Source organism: Neodiprion lecontei, chromosome 4 (assembly GCF_021901455.1).
Source record: "Neodiprion lecontei isolate iyNeoLeco1 chromosome 4, iyNeoLeco1.1, whole genome shotgun sequence".
NCBI classification, from domain to species: domain Eukaryota; kingdom Metazoa; phylum Arthropoda; class Insecta; order Hymenoptera; family Diprionidae; genus Neodiprion; species Neodiprion lecontei.
The window spans coordinates 16,659,378-16,676,675 of NC_060263.1; the positions used below are offsets into that span (position 1 = coordinate 16,659,378).

Sequence of the window (17,298 nt, forward strand, 5' to 3'; positions counted from 1 at the left end):
AAATCAACCTCGTCTGTCACCTGGAAACGCTACCCACCAAGAGAATGTCAGATCTGGAGGTTGGGGAGGAGTACAGCGTGACGGGGGTAAGGCGCGTAAATACTAAGTACGGCACGAGTATTCTTCTCGCGCTCAATGAACAATTCGAAATATTTTTACCCCCACGAATTGTAAGCCTCATGGAAAATGATGTGGTGCAATTCAACGCCATGCAAAAGACGATAATCGAGGGCATTCTACGAATGAAATATCAAGGAGGCGAATACAACAAATTTGAATTTTTGTGTGACAGATGAGCAATTTGAGCGTAACAAACAGCACTGTTCCAACTTGCAATATGGAGATGATCATGGACATTCAAAGTTTCGTTGGCCCCAACGATAAATTTATACCCAAGGAACTTTGCATCAAACATAAACTCATCGGGTTTGAGCCGCATTCTCTTCAAACCGCCGTACGCTTGGGCGGATCTACCAGCTGAACACAAAGCTACTAACGCTTGGCCAACACGCAATTTTCACGGAATACCCTGGAATGCGGGAATCAAACCTTATGCTGAGGTGCAGAAAATTGTAAAAAAGGCTGTTAAATATGCATGCTATGTATATGTCAAAGGTGAGGAGAAGAAACGGTGGCTGACGAAGATCCTTGGTGGGACAAAACAAGTAATAAACATGGAAGATTTACACATTTCAGCACCATCACTGGAAAAACTGAAACATATGGAAGAGGCGGGTTGGTGCTGTGATTATCATGGAAACGCTTCAACGGGATACAACTGCGCCTTCGAAAATATTCAGCGTTTGAAGAAGTGGTATGTCAAGGAGTGCACGGGGTCTCTCACGAAATCGTTCTGTCTTTTCGAAAAACAGAAAAATTATTAATAGAATTTATTGTAGTTATATATATATATATATTTCGAATTACAGTTACACCTAATTTTAAGTAATATAATTTATTCAAATAAATGTAAAATAAATATATATATATATATATATATATATATATATATATATATATATATATATATATAAATGTATTGTTGGAGGCAGCATCTGTTAAAAGAAATAAAAATACTTATTATTGATTATGTCTACTGGGATGATCCGAATGAAATTGTAGATTGTCTCCGACTGCTTATGGCGTCACAGGCTGCAGGCAATACCAGCTATTCGAACGAAATAGTCTCCATTACCGAGGAGTTGCGCGAGGCTGGAATCGTTTATTAGCGGCGGATGAACATAGAATCATCATTTGTTCAGTGGCCGTCCAGCGATGAGTATAGACATATTTGGACGACACTCGGAGCGTGGTGGGGGTAAAAAATTTATTCGGGGACCTCCGGGTGTTGGATTCAAAACCGCTACCGATAACCACTACGATATAGACAGCAAACGATTGTGTAATATCGCCGATCCTCAGATGGAAAACGATGCCGTTTCCTTAAAAGTTCTCAATACTGCTTTACAGTCTATGGCTGTGGATATTGTGGATACTTTTCAATCAAATTTTGAGAGTTTCGCGCATAATCACAACGAGGAGTTGAAACAGCTGCGCATAAATAACAAAATCATAAAAAATGAGTTGAGTCGCATCAAACATATTGGGGAGCAAGCAACACCGACGCTGGGGGCAGGCCAGCAGGGGATTAGTATCGATTGAGGAACCAGAGTGGTTGGACGGCGATTCGAAAAATTGAAAGGTCGAGAGTGGGGAACAATGAAGGCTGTCATAGCTGCCGAACTTCACAGACAGGCTCGACGCAACTATCCGCGCCGATTCGTAGATGTACGCGGACTGGATGAGACCTGGCAAGCTGATCTCGTCGATATGACCGCATACAGCTCGCACAACAAGGGATACAAATACCTACTAACAATCATCGATATATTTTCCAAGTACGCGTGGGCTGTGCCGATAAAGTTCAAGAGTGGGAAAGATGTTACTGCTGCCATGAAATCTGTACTGACCCAGAGCCGTATACTTACACATCTACACGTTGATCGGGGCAAAGAATTTTACAACAGCGAATTCAAAGCCCTCGTGAAGGATCACAATATCAACATGTATTCGACATTTAGCAACTCGAAGGCGTCGATATGTGAACGTTTTAATCGAACATTGAAAAATAAAATGTGGAAGCGGTTCACTCTCCAAGGACCGTACGAGTGGATTAATATTTTGGCTGATTTAATGAAGTCCTACAACAACACCAGACATCGCACGATTCGAATGAAACCGGTGGATGTTAGCACGGAGAATGAAAAACAGCTGTATCGTAGCGCGTGTACAAGCCTCGGCAAATCAAACGAAGTGATCGGGCGCGGAAATTCAGTGTGGGCGATCGAGTTCGAATCAGCAAGTACAAGAATGTATTCGAAAAAGGCTATACGCCCAATTGGACGACTGAAATATTCACCGTGAGTGAGGTGAAAAATACCAATCCACCGACGTACAAACTTGCCGATTATCAAGATCATCCCATCGAGGGGGGCTTCTACGAGGAGGAGCTAGGCAAAGTAAAATACCCCGACGGCTATCTTGTGGAGAAAGTATTACGCAAACGGGGGAATCGGGTCTATGTGAAGTGGTTGGGTTTTGATAGTTCGCACAATAGCTGGATAAATAAAACAGACATGTAACATAATTTGTATGTATTTTCCGAATTACAATAAAAGATTTGAATATACAAATATTTCCACACTTATCTCCTTTGCATGCACATGTGCCATACTCGATACCATGAAAATAATAACAATAATAATCTGCATTTTTCCATACGATTATTGCACATTTTATTTTTTGGAAAACTTTTTTCATTTTCAGAAAACTTTTTTTCGTTTTCAGAAAACTTATTTTCATTTTCTGAAAACTTTTCTCGCGGTAAACGAATAAAAATGAATAATTTCTCAATATATTGATAATAAATAAATAAATAAATGAGTAAATAAATAAATAAATAAAATGTTAAGTATATGAATTCACATTTTCAAATCCAGTATAAATCGTTTCCGCATGATGGCGGATCGCCCGAGGCGTCAAACGTAAATATTCACAATAATTCTACGTCTACAGTTTTATCCTATAGCTGTCTCCTTTGCATGCACATGTGCCATACTCGGTACCACTGAAAACTTTTTTTCATTTTCTGAAAACTTTTTTTCGTTTTCTGAAAACTTTTCACGTGGTAAACGAATAAAAATGGATAATTTCTCAATATATTGATAATAAATAAATAAATAAATAAATAAATAAATAAATAAATAAATAAATAAATAAATGTTAAGTATATGAATTCACATTTTCAAATCCAGTCAAATATCGTTTCCGCATGATGGCGGATCGCCTGAGGCGTCAAACGTAAATATTCACAATAATTCTACGTCTACAGTTTTATCCTATAGCTATTGGGGGGCTGGTACAAACCCCCAAGGTAGGGTGTCGGTCTGTCCAGGTATCAATTGCCGCTTGTCATCCTGCCAACTGAGAGCCAATTTTTTTTGTACGATCGTGCTTACTTCATGTTTCTTACTTCGTATCAAACACTGGGGGAGGGTCAACTCTTGGTAAGCCATCAGACAGCGCTTATAATCATCAAACGTGATGCTATTTATCGAAGAATTTTTTACACCCTTGGCGCGCTTGTTCACTTTTTCCCCATCCCCGCCCATTGTAGTAAATGTGTACAGCTTTGCTCGCAGTCCCACAAAGTCTGTCATAATTTTACCATTATTTTCATCCTTCATTAGCCCTAGTCGTTTCTTGTTTTTAAGCGGAATGCCATACACATTGTCGGGCGGATAGTCAGAGGTATCAAACATTGTATCCACATCACGTTTGATGATATCGTAGATGTTCGATACGTTAAATTGATAAATAAGGCTGTCTGTGTCGGTATACAACAATTTGACCTCGCTGTTCGAAAAGTTGGATTTCACATAATTATAGTGGAAATCGTAAAGAATGATTTTTGACAGATCTAGAATCGATGCACCGACGTAAATAGGTTTAGCGAAGCGAACTTTGACACGATTCATTTCAATGATGACCATATCAGCGCCAAATACGGTGCAGCTGTGAAAGTTTGCCCTGGCAATAAGCGCTCTCGCACCACCTCGTCCCTCCCATTTTGTGACCAATTTTACATCTTTATGATTTCGTACATTCTCCATAGTCTTGCCGAACACCGCGTTATTCATGAGTTTGTAAAAGTTTTTCTCAAATTCATTCCTAGACCGCTTGCGCATGTCCGTGTTGAGCGTGATGTAAGGTTCGAGCCATGGAGATTGTGCAAACTTCAAAACTCTGTGCACTTTCGTTACTTTCAATCCTAAACTCAAACACTGCTTCAAATTTCTATAGTGCAATATATACTTTGTTTTGGGGTGGAGGGTGGTCGCGAGTTTGGCGTTTTTACTACCTGGAGGAGTAAAATGCTCGGGACAAAGAGGCAAGTCTTTGTGATCCTCGTGGAGTTCCACAGGATAGTCCAAATCTACCTCCAGAAAGTAACCGATCGGCGAATCGTCCGGATGGTTTGTTATATCGATGTGCTGATACTCCCACTCGAACGAGCCGACCGGTAAATGCACGCTCATAGCCGCTCCGTAGAGGTTATTCACGTCAAAATACGTGAGATACGATTCCGCTTTGTTTGGATCAAAATCTGTTCCCATGAATCTATTATTGGCCCGAGCGTGTCGATTAGAACATTGCGCTACGCCGCCTCGAATGGCTCTTTCAATAAATAACACCATTTCAGGGTTGTCTAAAAGTTGCAAAGTTACATTGGTATGTTTGAGCATCGCGTCAAAAGCAAGTCCCGGTGCAGTGTAGTAGTGCAACGGATCTAAATCGTATGTTTTGAAGCAGCTAGCGCGGAAATTTTCGAAAATATCGGCAAGCAAAAGAACATCGGTCTTTAAATATAAATCCGAATAGCCGCCCAATGACTCTAAATGAAATTCCCTCCAAACATTTTTAGCGTGCTCGTAATCGGTGTCTGAAATATTTGCATCACAGAGGTGCGAGTAGAAATGCTTCTTTGCAGGTAATCGCGTTTCATCGAGTTTCCCCCAACAATCGACGTATTCATAGGGAAAAACGCCTTTGCGGGTCATCAAACTGAACTGAGTCGGATTATTATAAAATTTACGTGTTATGGGCTTGTCTGCATCATTCAAATATTTGGAAAGTTTATCGATGCTGCTAGCCATAAATCGAAACGAATCGATGAATCTCAAATGCATCATCGTCCCATCAACGCGTTTCGTGAAGGATATATATTTTTCCTTATTTATGGGTAGCAGGGTAATTTCACCGGGAAAAGTTGACGCGAGGGATTTTATTAAAAAGTGAGAATCGTAACCGGACAAATTGTGGAAAACTATTGGAATTGTGTGCGTCTCTCTGAAATTCAAATTACACCGATTATGAGCAGGACCACGATATTTACCCGTGAAGTGACAGTGGTCGTGACACTTTTTCTCCTCAGGGGTAAACGGCTTTTCGCAAATGTAGCAATTCTTTGCGCGCATGTGACGATCGTGTTGCACTTGGGTAAGAGACTCCATTGGAATTATGTTTTTGACGCGTGACTCTACTTTAATCGATAAATCTTTAAGCTGCTGCATGAACCAATCTATGCAATCAACGCCACGTTTACTGTGGAACTCCGATAAAGTCTCATCGTACGCGCAATGTACATAGTACGCTACACTGTGCGGGATATGCCTTTGAAATTCACGTGTTTTACGGGTTGAAACGTGATTTTGGAATTCGTCAATCGGTATATACTCTAATATACATTCGAGATCGGCGTAAACGACAAACGGGACGGTACCCTTGTTCTGAAAATTTGAAAATGCTAAATCTTTCGACTCGGGAAATTCCATGCGTACTTTATTTAGCATAATACAAACTTGCCGATGATTGTCGTAGGCATGTTTCACGGTAAAGTGACACAAACATCTGTCGCATAAAAACAGTCGACCATTATGATTAGACAATTGTTTGCTCACCAATCGCGAAAGATCTTTAATCCAAGCAAAGTGGAATCTTGGTGTTAACCCGCGAGCCATATCATTTTCTGGGTTACGCTCAGCCATCAGAAGATGAATCGTGTCAAAGTTCGCGGTACTCAAATGATCGCTCAAATAAATTGGCACGATGACGCTTTTATTCGATTTTGCATGATCTGAAAAAGTTTGAGATTCTATCCCGTATACATTGATTCGCAAATTATTCAATCTCTCAAGCTTTTTCACATCATGTAGAGTAGCAGGGAATTTGATACCTGTACAGTCCAACTCGGAGATAAAGCGGCGATAATGGAAAGTCCTATCGGAGTGGGTGTTGGTCGGGTGGCGTGCTGCAGTGATGGACCAAAGAAGACATCTTTCATCTTTGTTTTTCACATTGACCACCGCTTTCTTCCGCTGAATGTCCTTGGGCAGCTCAACGAATGTCGAAAGCCCCGCAGCCAGAGGCTGGTACCGGTTGATATTTACGGCAGTATTGAGGATCTCGATCATGCTCCACCCAGAATCGCGTTGTTCAAAATCCTCAACCTTCACAAGTAGATCGGCCCTTGCGTGCGTAAACCAACCGTCTATATCGCTTGAGGAGAGGATCGCGATGTTGGCGGTGTTGAAGCTTTTAACTTCTTCCGCAATCCCCTCGTGCTTTATGTTTTCAAATTTGCACGATAATGTGAGGTTAACCTTCACATTACCCTCCTCGCGCAGTACCAGCCTCAATTGCTCAACGATGATCCGTTGCGCGTCGTCGAAAAAGGCGTCCAAATTCTTATGCCCGAGATTTGTGACGACTCCTGTTCGGATCAGGTTGGCGAAAGCACTTTCGACTTCGTCCCACTGCACCCTCGCAGGGCTGCCGATGTTAGCACCCATGACCACGGCGTACTGCTGCTGCTGCCGCTGCTGCTGTCGCTGCCTCAGCTGTTGCCGAATCTTTGCTATCCAGGATTGTACGAGCGTGATTGTGTGCTGAATTTGCAGTTTCGCACCTTTGCTCGTTTTCGGGCGCTTGGAAACATCACGCAGCAATTGGAGATTTTCCATTCCAACGCCAATCCAGTGCTGGAAGATGTCGTCATTCTCCTGCTCGGGATGCAGCTCGCCCAACAAATCGTGCACGTTCTCCATCGTTTTGACGATATTTGAGTATGTTTCAGCGGCCATGACTTTAACGCTGATATTTGCAGAACTTTGACGAACTTTTGACTTGCACGTATCGTGTAAGACTGACGAGTCTGCATCGGATGCGTTGAGTTAATATATGCAGATAGATCGTAACAATTTGGGGGAGTGATAGTGAAAGGTTCAAGCTTGGTATCCCCACTCGCCATCCGCTCGATTAGCACAAAGGAATGTATTCGAAGTATGTCGAAAATATTATTTTTCGCTCTGGGGAGTAAAACTATTAGCGTGAAAGTTTACGAATCGTCATCAACACTCCCAGCCTATCTAATTGTGGTGAACATCCCCAGCATATCTGATTGCGGTGTCGCCATCCGGTCGATTAGCACAAAAGAATGTATTCGAAGTACGTGGAAAATATTATTTTTCGCCTTGGGGGCAAACTGTTAGCGTGAAAGTTTACGGGTAGCGGCGGAAAATCAAAATGGTATGTCGAATGTAAAATTTTCGCCCTGGGGGTAAACTATTAGCCTGAAAGTTTACTGATCGTCATCAACATTCCCTGTCTATCTAATTGCGATGTTACCATCCGGTCGATTAACACAAAAGAATGTATTCGAAGTACGTGGAAAATATTATTTTTCGCCCTGGGGACAAACTATTAGCGTGAAAGTTTACGGGTGATGGTGAAAAAATCAAAATGGCCGCCATCAAAATGGGCGCTCGATAGCGAACGTCATAGCGAAAATCACATTATCAAACTGTCCGACGATAAAAAATCAAAATGGCTGCTCATCCGGCTAAGCAAAAATCAAAATGGCTGCTCATCCGGCTAGGAAAAAATCAAAATGGCTGTTATCAAAATGGCCGCTCGTCCGAATCAAAATACATATACAAACAAATATCGTCATAAAAAAACAAGGCCAAACTAAAGGCATAAAATACTTTACACACTATTTCCGTGAAAACTGCAAGCCCTGGTTCCACAACAAAGACCTCTCAAGAGAATGTATAGTCACGATAAACCGTTGCAGAGCGAACCACTACCACCTACGCGCCTTCCTTTTTCGCATAAATGTTACAGACAGCCCAAATTGCGACTGCGGTGAATTTGAACAAAATATTAAACACGTACTGTGGCAATGCGTATTATTTGACCAACAAAGAATAGAGTTTTTCAGCAATCTATCTAACTCTAACTTACGCCCCCCACTGAATATTGAATTAATAATTTGTAAACCTAACTTAAGCGCCTGCATCTATATTCAATGCTTTCTGAATACATGTAACCTCAAAGTATAAATTGTCAAAACTCAATACAAATAAGTATAATAACTACATCAACCATTATAAGACTATTGTAAACTAAACTTTTGTATGCAGATATAAACCCTTACAAGGGTTTCAAATGCTTAAATAAAAAAAAAACAAAAAAAACGTGTCAAATGAACGCGGGGATGTAGATTTTTACTCGTAATAGGGTACGCCAGAGAATTTTTACAGCATGGCATCTAAATTTACAAGTATCGAGACAGCGAAATTCACCGGTTCGATTTTCATTGTTACAACGCGTGGCTCGCGGTGCTGTCGAATAAAAAGTGGTCGTTAGATTATGCATACTCGAATCATCATCAACCCGGAATATCATTCTTGCATACAAATTGACAATTTACCGTATAGGAAAAGTGTCTCATCAGAATTGGATGCAGACTATTTGCGGAAGATTTCGGGGCTAGGTGCCGAGCTCACGAGCTGAAAGATGGAATGCCTAGAGGAGATACATGGAATGAACACACTTTGTGCATCTGAAAGGGGACCCTCGGACATGGTTTCAATGGATTGCAGGTATGTTGTAGAGGTATTTGCCCCAAGTTTTGTCACTAGGATAACGGGAATTTATGCACTGTGGCTTGGTTTCCGAGAAAATCGATGGCTTACTAAATATCAATAACAAACATTGATTTAGAAAGTTTTTTTTCAAATTGCGAATCCGTCAGGGCGCAGCGTCTGATGCGCTGTTTGAATAAAACAAGCAATGCGATCAACGTTACCGACGGACGTTACTCAATTTTCCCGAAATGGTTACGGATCTTTCAAGGGTCGTGATCACAGCTCGGGCAGTAAACTGGGCGAAAGTGTTTGTGTTTGGATCTGTGAATTGTAAACATTTAACCGTGTCAGCCTGCCGAGTGCGGTGAAGTTCTCGTTTTTTAAATCCAATAAGTTGAAATAAAATTCTCCCTGAACTGTGAATTTTTTCACCGTAAGTATACAAAATTCTGTCTTATTTTAGTCGACACTATTTCTTGGTAATCGGATTGCGATTTTTATTCATCATTTTTTCACCAACGATTATCGCACCGCACGCAACCGTCATAACCTAAACGTTTATTTAATCGTCCGTACGGATAAATGAATGTTATAAAACTAATCGCACGAATAACGGGCTAAAAATGTTGTAATCATTATCTTTCGATAGTGAAAGAAATCAAACTCAGAAACAAACAAGAATAATTATGAGCAAAAAGCAGAACATGGCTATAGATTTCCACGACAATATGATACTACTGACCAGAAAGTATCTGAAGCGAAAAATCATGTGTCCAGAAACAAAGTTCAGGCATCACGTCAAGGAGCGAGTACATATTCTGGATTTGTTGAAAAGGACCGTTGAAAACGGCGAGAGCAATTCGGCCTTACTGATCGGTCCCAGAGGATGTGGAAAAACCACGGTAAGATGTGGCCAAAAACATGTATGCAAATATCGGAGACTAAAAGACACAAGAGTAACGCAAAGTAGCCTGTAAATCTTTACAAAACGTATCTTTCATTGAATTTAGCTCATCAACAGCGTACTGAAAGAGCTGTCGTCGTTAAAATCATTCAAAGATGAAGCACTTGTCGTGAACTTGCATGGTTTAGTTCATACGGATGATCGTCTTGCGCTCAAAGACACCACACGTCAGATGCAGCTGGAAAACGCAGTCGGTGACAAAGTATTTGGCACGTTCGCAGAGAACTTGAGCTTCCTTCTTGAATGTCTCAAGTCTGGGGACAAGACTCAGTCCAAGCCGGTAATTTTTATTCTGGACGAGTTCGACCTGTTTTGCGCCCACCGAAACCAGACTCTGCTCTACAATTTGTTCGACGTTGCGCAATCTGCACAGGTGAGCATCACGCAAGAAATAAAACAATAGTTATATATATCCCTCGTTGTCCTCAATTTTGTCCAGGCCCCGATATGCGTGCTTGGAATCACCTGCAGGCTTGATGTTATCGAACTTTTGGAGAAGCGTGTCAAGTCCAGGTTCTCACATAGACAGATATTCCTTTTTCCGGGCGACACATCTGGCTCAGATCAACCCACCTCAGCTTTTGACGATCGTCTCAAGTTGTTCCAGCACCTCCTCAGTCTGCCTGATGACGAAAATGTAAACGAAACCGATCAGCAGTACGAGGATTGTAAAATAAATCCGCAGTTCGGCGCCAGATGGAACGAGTACATAAAAAGTCTGACCGAAAACATGACTATGGTCAATTTTTTGAAGAGAATGTACCAGCTGGATGTCAGCGAGAGGAGTTTCAGAAACTTTTTGGCCCTCGTTATATCGTCGCTGTCCGAAAAACATCCGAAATTAGAAGTGAATGATTTCGTTGAGGCTAATAAGTTCTTCCATCAGGACGACAAGGTTCTCACCCTTCAAGGGTTGTCTGTTCTAGAATTGTGCCTGGTGAGAATTTCACCTTCGAACGAAGGGACGCGAGTCTGTTGAATTTCCGATTTTATCCACCTCTTTTTGCAGATTATCGCCATGAAACATCAGACTGAAATATACGACGACGAGCCGCTGAATTTCGAAATGGTTTTAAACAGATACGTCAAGTTCGCTAATCAGAATTCGTCTATTCAAACCGTCCAGCGACCTGTGATCATGAAGGCTTTCGAGCACATCAAGGTGAGCATCAATGTGCCATTTATACTCCCATTATAGATAACGGATGATTGAAATTACAGAATTTGGAGCTGATTCAGCCTGTTGGAGGGCCGAACACACGAGTTGAGAAGGAGCATCAGCTCTATAAGTTTTCACTCGGTTGGCAGCAGATAGCCGATGCCGTTAAAAACTATCCCGAGCTTCCGACTGAAGTTTCCCAATGGGCGGTCAGCAGTTTACAATAGAAAATCCGTGCATTTAACTAACTTTAATGAAATGTGTTAAACTTGAACAGTTCTTTGACAATAGGATTGTTGTTTCGTTTTATTTTACATTTTTTTCCCTTCGTATTGAACGACGTTCCCGTTACCAGTATTCATAGGGTTTTACGTGCAACCCTTATTATTGTATTCGATAGATAAATATGAAACATGCGTAGAGTTTCTAGTTCTATACTTATATTTAATTATGTTGGTTATACCTTGAAATTGTAGACTAATTGTGTAGCCAATATTTTATTATTATTAGTACTACTGTAAAGTCTAGGCGAAAAAATGAATTACGCGATTAACAGATCTCGTCTCTTGATTATCTCATTGTATTATTTATCTCTTACGTACATGTATTTTTCAAGTTCAAAGCTTTAATTTATTTATTTACACTATTTATTTGCATTTCGGAAAACACGAGAAAACAAAATGAAAAAGGAAACTAGAGAAGGCAGAACAAAGAGTAAGAGAAAAAAAAAAAATAAAAAAACGTGTGGATTGTATATTTACTCAGTAATAAGACGTGTTTGTATTTCTATTTATACAAAAGTTTCTATAATATAAATTTATACATTGAAAAACGATGTAAAGTGAAAATCTTATCTTGTTTTTACGTGTTTACTTGTTTCATCCATCACACCTCGTTTTTACTCAATCCACGACAACTTTGGAGTCTCTTTGCCCTTCAATGATTTTTTTAAAAGATCCTTCACCCCGGATTGTATTCGGTTGTTTTTCAAACCAGTCACTTTTCCCGGACTGCGCGCCATTAATTTCTTCAGCTTTTGGGCTCTCTGGCTGCGGTTGTATCTCTCCAAGTACGATTCGTGCCCTGTGGAATCGAGTTGATAAATTTTTATCAATTCCCCCTCTTAAATGCAACACGATAAAAAATATCAAACCTGGGTTGAATCCTATTTTCAAAACATTCTCCAGTCGAATTTGATCCGGGAATGGACGAAGCGCGGAAACCGCTCTGCTCACTCCCACCTGAAAATTAAATTGAAACGTATGCGTTAAAATTCACACGCGCGAAATCACTACCTAATCTACCCACCTGCACGTGTCTCACTCTGTGCTCGACCAAATCTGCACCCAGTAATTCTTCGTGCGTGCTCATTCTGATCGGTAGCACCTTGTCGATCATCTGTAATTGCGGTCAAGTTCAAATTTCTGTCCGCTTCTTTCCGTCTTCACATATACTCACCCACAACAGAATAACCGACGATAGAAAACTCCAGCTGGCTAGACAAAGCACGGACAAGCTTTGAATCCCGAGTAGGTACCATCCCCCACCTTTAATTAAGGTAATCAGCAAATCGGTGTAATTAAGACATTATGATAATCCCGGTATATTTGGATGCGATTATATCGTAATTTTTACTACTGATGAGTATTATATATACTCGGTATTGTTTGTTTATAATTGGAATCAAATTCGTTCTCTTGGCTTGTATGAAGAATTTTTCATCCTACTTCGCACGAATAATTGTGATATCTTAATTACTTGATGCGTTTATAACGTACCTTTGAAGAGGCCTCTTCGGCCATTCGTTGTTGTCAATGGTCGAGGATTGTCCGCGAACAAACCAATCGCCAGAACTCCCCAAATTCCACTAGCTCCTACTTAAATGCATGTTTATAAAGCTCGTCGTTTAAAAAAATCGATGTAACTAGGGAGAAAACAAGAACCTAAACTATGAAGGATCAATGGACCACAACGGCGAAATCAAACGTTAGGGAAAGAGAGACACAAAATTGTTCTAAAAATCTCCAGAGTTTTTTCTCTTTCGCCAAGTTTTGATTCAAACCACCAGCCTTTTTGTCCTTCATCGTAGCTTAAATTCACCGTGAACTGCAGAAGCACCAACAGGATCGTCTATGCCCAGCTTGTCCAAGGCAGGCATCGCGATGCATGCTATAAACCCGCCGATTGACCCGACCACCAATGCTTCCCAGGCTTGGAAGAGGAAACACCCGCCTGTATTCGAATAATCATACACGGCCGAAATAAGTGATTCTATATCGTACAACACGCGATTTTGGAATGATGAGGGATATCAAAACTCAGTGCATGAATGAAAAGAAAAAAAAATGGATCGGTCAGTGCTGAGGAACAACTGTACAAAACATGAGGTGAAACTGATTGTGAATGAAAAATTTACCTGTCACTGCGACCAGCGCTCCAAGGATGCCGTTAATTTGACTTAAAATGTCGATCCCGTTCGAACCCATCAAGCTGAATCCAAACCCGATCAAGCCGCCACCAATGCTGCCCATCATCGTAGAGACTGCAGCTCTAGCCGCGTATTTCCACCGATCGCCACTTACGCCGTAGGTGCTTCCGCTGTTAAACGCCAACCAACCCCACCTTGGAAGAATTCAATGCACGGGTGCATCATAATAGAAGTAAAAAGGACTCTCCCCTTTCGAAGAATCACTTGCAAATCAGAAACTTGAAAATCGCTTGAGAATCAGTGAAAATCTGAACGACTTTGAACATTTGCTCGAAGCCCTTGGAAATCGGTGGAATTCAAGCTAGCCTTCAATATTGGAAATCATTTGGAATATCACAGACGATCCCCAAGTGATTTCCAAGTGATTAGCTTCTCGGGATTTACCAGAGCACGAACATTCCCATCACAGCATTGACTGGACAACCTGGTGGAAGAGGGTTCAACCCGTTGTCGTATCGACCAAGTCTTGGTCCCAGCATTATGGCGCCGGCTAGGGCTACAACGGAAAAAAACATGAGCTAAGGAATGGAAGGGATAACGGGTGACATGTGCTCCGTCTCCATCATCGACTTGCCGGAAATTCCACCGACCAGGTGAACCGGCCCTGATCCGGCGATATCGACAACGCCCATTCGCTTCAGGAATCCGTGATCGCCCCACACCCAGCCGGCAGGGATGCAGTACACGACGGTGTTCAGTAAAGAGAAGAGGCTGTAGGCCTTGAAGTTGCACCTGAAATGCTCTTATTGATCATCCGAGGAAGTCATAAGCTTAACACTTCGATATCAAATTGTAAATCAAAGAAACCGAAGTGACCTGAATGTTCTTCGAGAATCACTTGAAATCATATGATGGCGCTGAAGAAGTTGCGTGACAATTAGCGTTGGAAGTGGTGAAAATCGTTTCAAGTTTTGGGGTACCTACACGCCAAATGATACGGTGTCAATTCATTGACATTCTATTCTAGGTATTGACTTGCAGGTATCTTATCGTTTGCATTATATTAATTCCACGACTTCTAGTTTACCCCGTGATTTCCATTGATCGCCAATGCTTTCTCAGCGTTCTGAGTGACGTTCTGACCTATCGTGATTCTTTTCGGTCCGACAATCAGGGCAAGACGTCTAGAACGCTAGGACATTATTGGAAATGAAGGGGAGCCACTCGGTACACTGGTCAATCAACGAGAGCATATAATGAGACAGAAGTGAGTTAAAAGCACTCGAAGTCGATGTTAATGGTCAAGCACCGTAACGCAACGTGCGTTTACCGCTCGGCCATGGCACCGCTGACGATGGTTGTGGCAGTGGTGGCGAAGCTGAGCTGAAAGAGAAACGCAGCGCAGGTTGAGCCCATGAGCTCATCATCGATGCTCGGATCGACTAAGAACCCGCCGATCCCAATGAAGGGGTTGACGGGCTGAGCCTTTCCGAAGCTCATCCCAAAGCCGAAGAGCCAATAAGTGAGTCCGCCCAGGACGATGTCGACGACGTTCTTCATCATGATGTTGACTTCGTTTTTAAGCGACACGCAACCGGACTCGAGCATTCCGAACCCTGGAAAACGGGTAAAATATTTGTTGTGTAGTGGTTACAGGTACCGTACTACACAGTCCTAAACTGTTTTCACTTTCGACCACAACCGAAAAGTATTGATAATTCTAGGTAAGAAAATGAAAATTAGTTTCTTAGCTGTAACGAGAATATCCGTTACGATGTGCTTATACTATAATTCTTTCTAGTTGTGGTCACGTGCACTACATTTTCTCACACATCATTGCGATAGTTTGATTTTGTTGGAGCACCAAATCCATTGAAAAAATGATATTACGTAGTCAACTAAACAAATAGACTTGACGTTACGCTAATGTATAAATTTAGTAACTGACAACTATGTAATCACACTCAACAGTCACTTGTGCTACAGATTCTCTTGGGATTTCCATTTTACCGGAGTCTTCTGGTAATGATTGTGCCGCATCAAATTTCCGGGACTCACCTGTCTGCATGGTGAATATGATGAAGGAGGAGCTGACGATCCATATCGTGTCCTCTTTTGACACGTTGTAGATCGAACTCGAGTATCTAAAATCGGTGATCTCGAGTCTCTGCAAGTCGCTTATACCTAATACGGATTGATTTTTGACGTAGAAATTGTTGTAAGGGGTCTCGGAGTCGGTTGATTCCGCCATGTCGGCTGCCTAAAAAGTCGAAAACCTTTGTGTAGACGTCAACTAACGTGACCAAAGTCACTGACAAATGGTCTTTACCTAGCGAGCGCAGACTTGGATCGTACCCTAACTGCAGTTGATTGTGGGCGCAAACATAGATCAAAGAAATTTAATCGGAGAAAAACAAGTACATTATTTACCATCGAGTCTCCTTGTCTATTCTTTCCCTGCAAATCGATGTGCTATACGACGATCGTTTAAGTCGTTTGCAGGCTCGAAAGAAAGAGAGATAGATAGAGAGAGAGAGAGAAACAAGTAAAAAAAAAAAAAAAAGAACGGAGCAAGATAGAAGAACAAATCGGATGGTAAAAGCTGGACTTAATATAATATCAATATTATATTATGCAAAGGAGGACTGGACGTGTATTACGGTATTACTAAAAATGATTCAGACAATATAGAAACCGAAAAATATGTAATAAACATATTTATATGCAATATATGAAAATTTATACATATATAATATGATGTCATCGTAGCGTTAATACATATACATATACATATCTACATATATGTATGTATGTACATAATTATATTCATCCTGTATACATATAATATGTATACATATGTATATATATTGTATTTAGATTACATTATTAATTAAATATGTAATATATTATACTTAATAAGAGAGCCTGTAATTGCCGTGCATTGCAAATAACCTATATATATATATATATATATATATATATATATATATACATATATGTTTATGCCGCGCTCAGAAAAAAAATCTATTATTTTTAATATGATAAGCTTACTTCATATGTAATATATTATAATAAGGTACATAATAATATAATTTAATCTTAGCAATATAAAAACAGCGGTGACTTTTCGTAATATGTATAGCGATAAGAATTTGATCGACGTGTTTTAATAACAACAACAACAATAATAACAACAGCAACAACAACAACAATAACAATAACAACAATAACAATATAATCGTGAATTAAATATTCTATTCAATATTTTATGTATTCAATCGTATTATTATATTTCCTTTTCGTCGTTTGTTTATAACGTGATTTAATTATTTTTAGTACGTGTGTAATGGTCATAATTAATTATTTATATAGCAACTTTTAACGCTTTTCGTTAACGACGGTTTATTAATTTATATCGGTTATCGATTATTCCTATCATTATTATTGTTATTATTATTATTATTATTATTGTTATTATTATTATCAAACGCGTAATACAAGCGTACAATCGAACTTGAAAAATATTTTGTGTGTGCGTGTGTGTTATATTATCTTGTGATCAATTTTAAATCATCTCCTTTCCTAATTACACGTTTTCTTCACTTATATTTATTTCTTACACACGCGATAAATTTTTTTCTACCCTGTGCAAATTCAAAGTTCAATTGTAAAGTATCGTCGATTCATTATAATCATATTATACAGAAGTTGCAGATTTAATCGGCGCATTTTCATTACTCTGTTATATATACTACTA

General features: G+C 40.3%; 2 protein-coding genes across 3 annotated transcripts; one reads left to right on the forward strand and one right to left on the reverse strand.

Annotated features, from left to right (window-relative positions):
- Window positions 1–9,260: 9,260 nt before the first annotated feature.
- On the forward strand, window positions 9,261–11,877 carry LOC107225575 (origin recognition complex subunit 4). The gene is made up of 6 exons (XM_015666088.2): window positions 9,261–9,423; window positions 9,640–9,892; window positions 10,001–10,327; window positions 10,394–10,891; window positions 10,964–11,116; window positions 11,176–11,877. Exons 2-6 carry the CDS (start codon window positions 9,677–9,679, stop codon window positions 11,338–11,340), a joined length of 1,359 nt encoding a protein of 452 aa, XP_015521574.2. The 5' UTR covers window positions 9,261–9,423; window positions 9,640–9,676; the 3' UTR covers window positions 11,341–11,877.
- LOC107225574 (putative ammonium transporter 3) lies at window positions 11,839–15,845 on the reverse strand. 2 transcript variants are annotated; one of them, XM_015666087.2, is made up of 11 exons: window positions 15,600–15,845; window positions 14,872–15,157; window positions 14,176–14,333; window positions 13,986–14,097; window positions 13,530–13,735; window positions 13,214–13,345; window positions 12,892–12,987; window positions 12,572–12,660; window positions 12,422–12,511; window positions 12,267–12,354; window positions 11,839–12,196 (listed from the first exon to the last, which is right to left on the reverse strand). In XM_015666087.2, exons 1-11 carry the CDS (start codon window positions 15,790–15,792, stop codon window positions 12,012–12,014), a joined length of 1,635 nt encoding a protein of 544 aa, XP_015521573.2. In that variant the 5' UTR covers window positions 15,793–15,845; the 3' UTR covers window positions 11,839–12,011. The 2 variants fall into 2 exon arrangements, with proteins under 2 accessions (XP_015521573.2, XP_046595104.1); XM_046739148.1 differs by having other exon boundaries at window positions 11,946–12,196; window positions 12,892–12,990.
- Window positions 15,846–17,298: the final 1,453 nt, after the last annotated feature.

What these genes read in the sequence shown, in the direction of transcription:
- LOC107225575 (XM_015666088.2), top strand. Translation starts at nt 9,677, where the DNA reads ATGAGCAAAAAGCAGAACATGGCTATAGATTTCCACGACAATATGATA. An exon ending in GAGGATGTGGAAAAACCACG is followed by an intron (nt 9,893 to 10,000) that starts GTAAGATGTGGC and finishes CATTGAATTTAG; the next exon opens with CTCATCAACAGCGTACTGAA. An exon ending in AGGCTTTCGAGCACATCAAG is followed by an intron (nt 11,117 to 11,175) that starts GTGAGCATCAAT and finishes TTGAAATTACAG; the next exon opens with AATTTGGAGCTGATTCAGCC.
- LOC107225574 (XM_046739148.1), bottom strand. Translation starts at nt 15,792, where the DNA reads ATGGCGGAATCAACCGACTCCGAGACCCCTTACAACAATTTCTACGTC. An exon ending in AGCGGTGCCATGGCCGAGCG is followed by an intron (nt 14,334 to 14,871) that starts GTAAACGCACGT and finishes AGAGCATTTCAG; the next exon opens with GTGCAACTTCAAGGCCTACA. An exon ending in ACAGAGTGAGACACGTGCAG is followed by an intron (nt 12,355 to 12,421) that starts GTGGGTAGATTA and finishes TTTAATTTTCAG; the next exon opens with GTGGGAGTGAGCAGAGCGGT.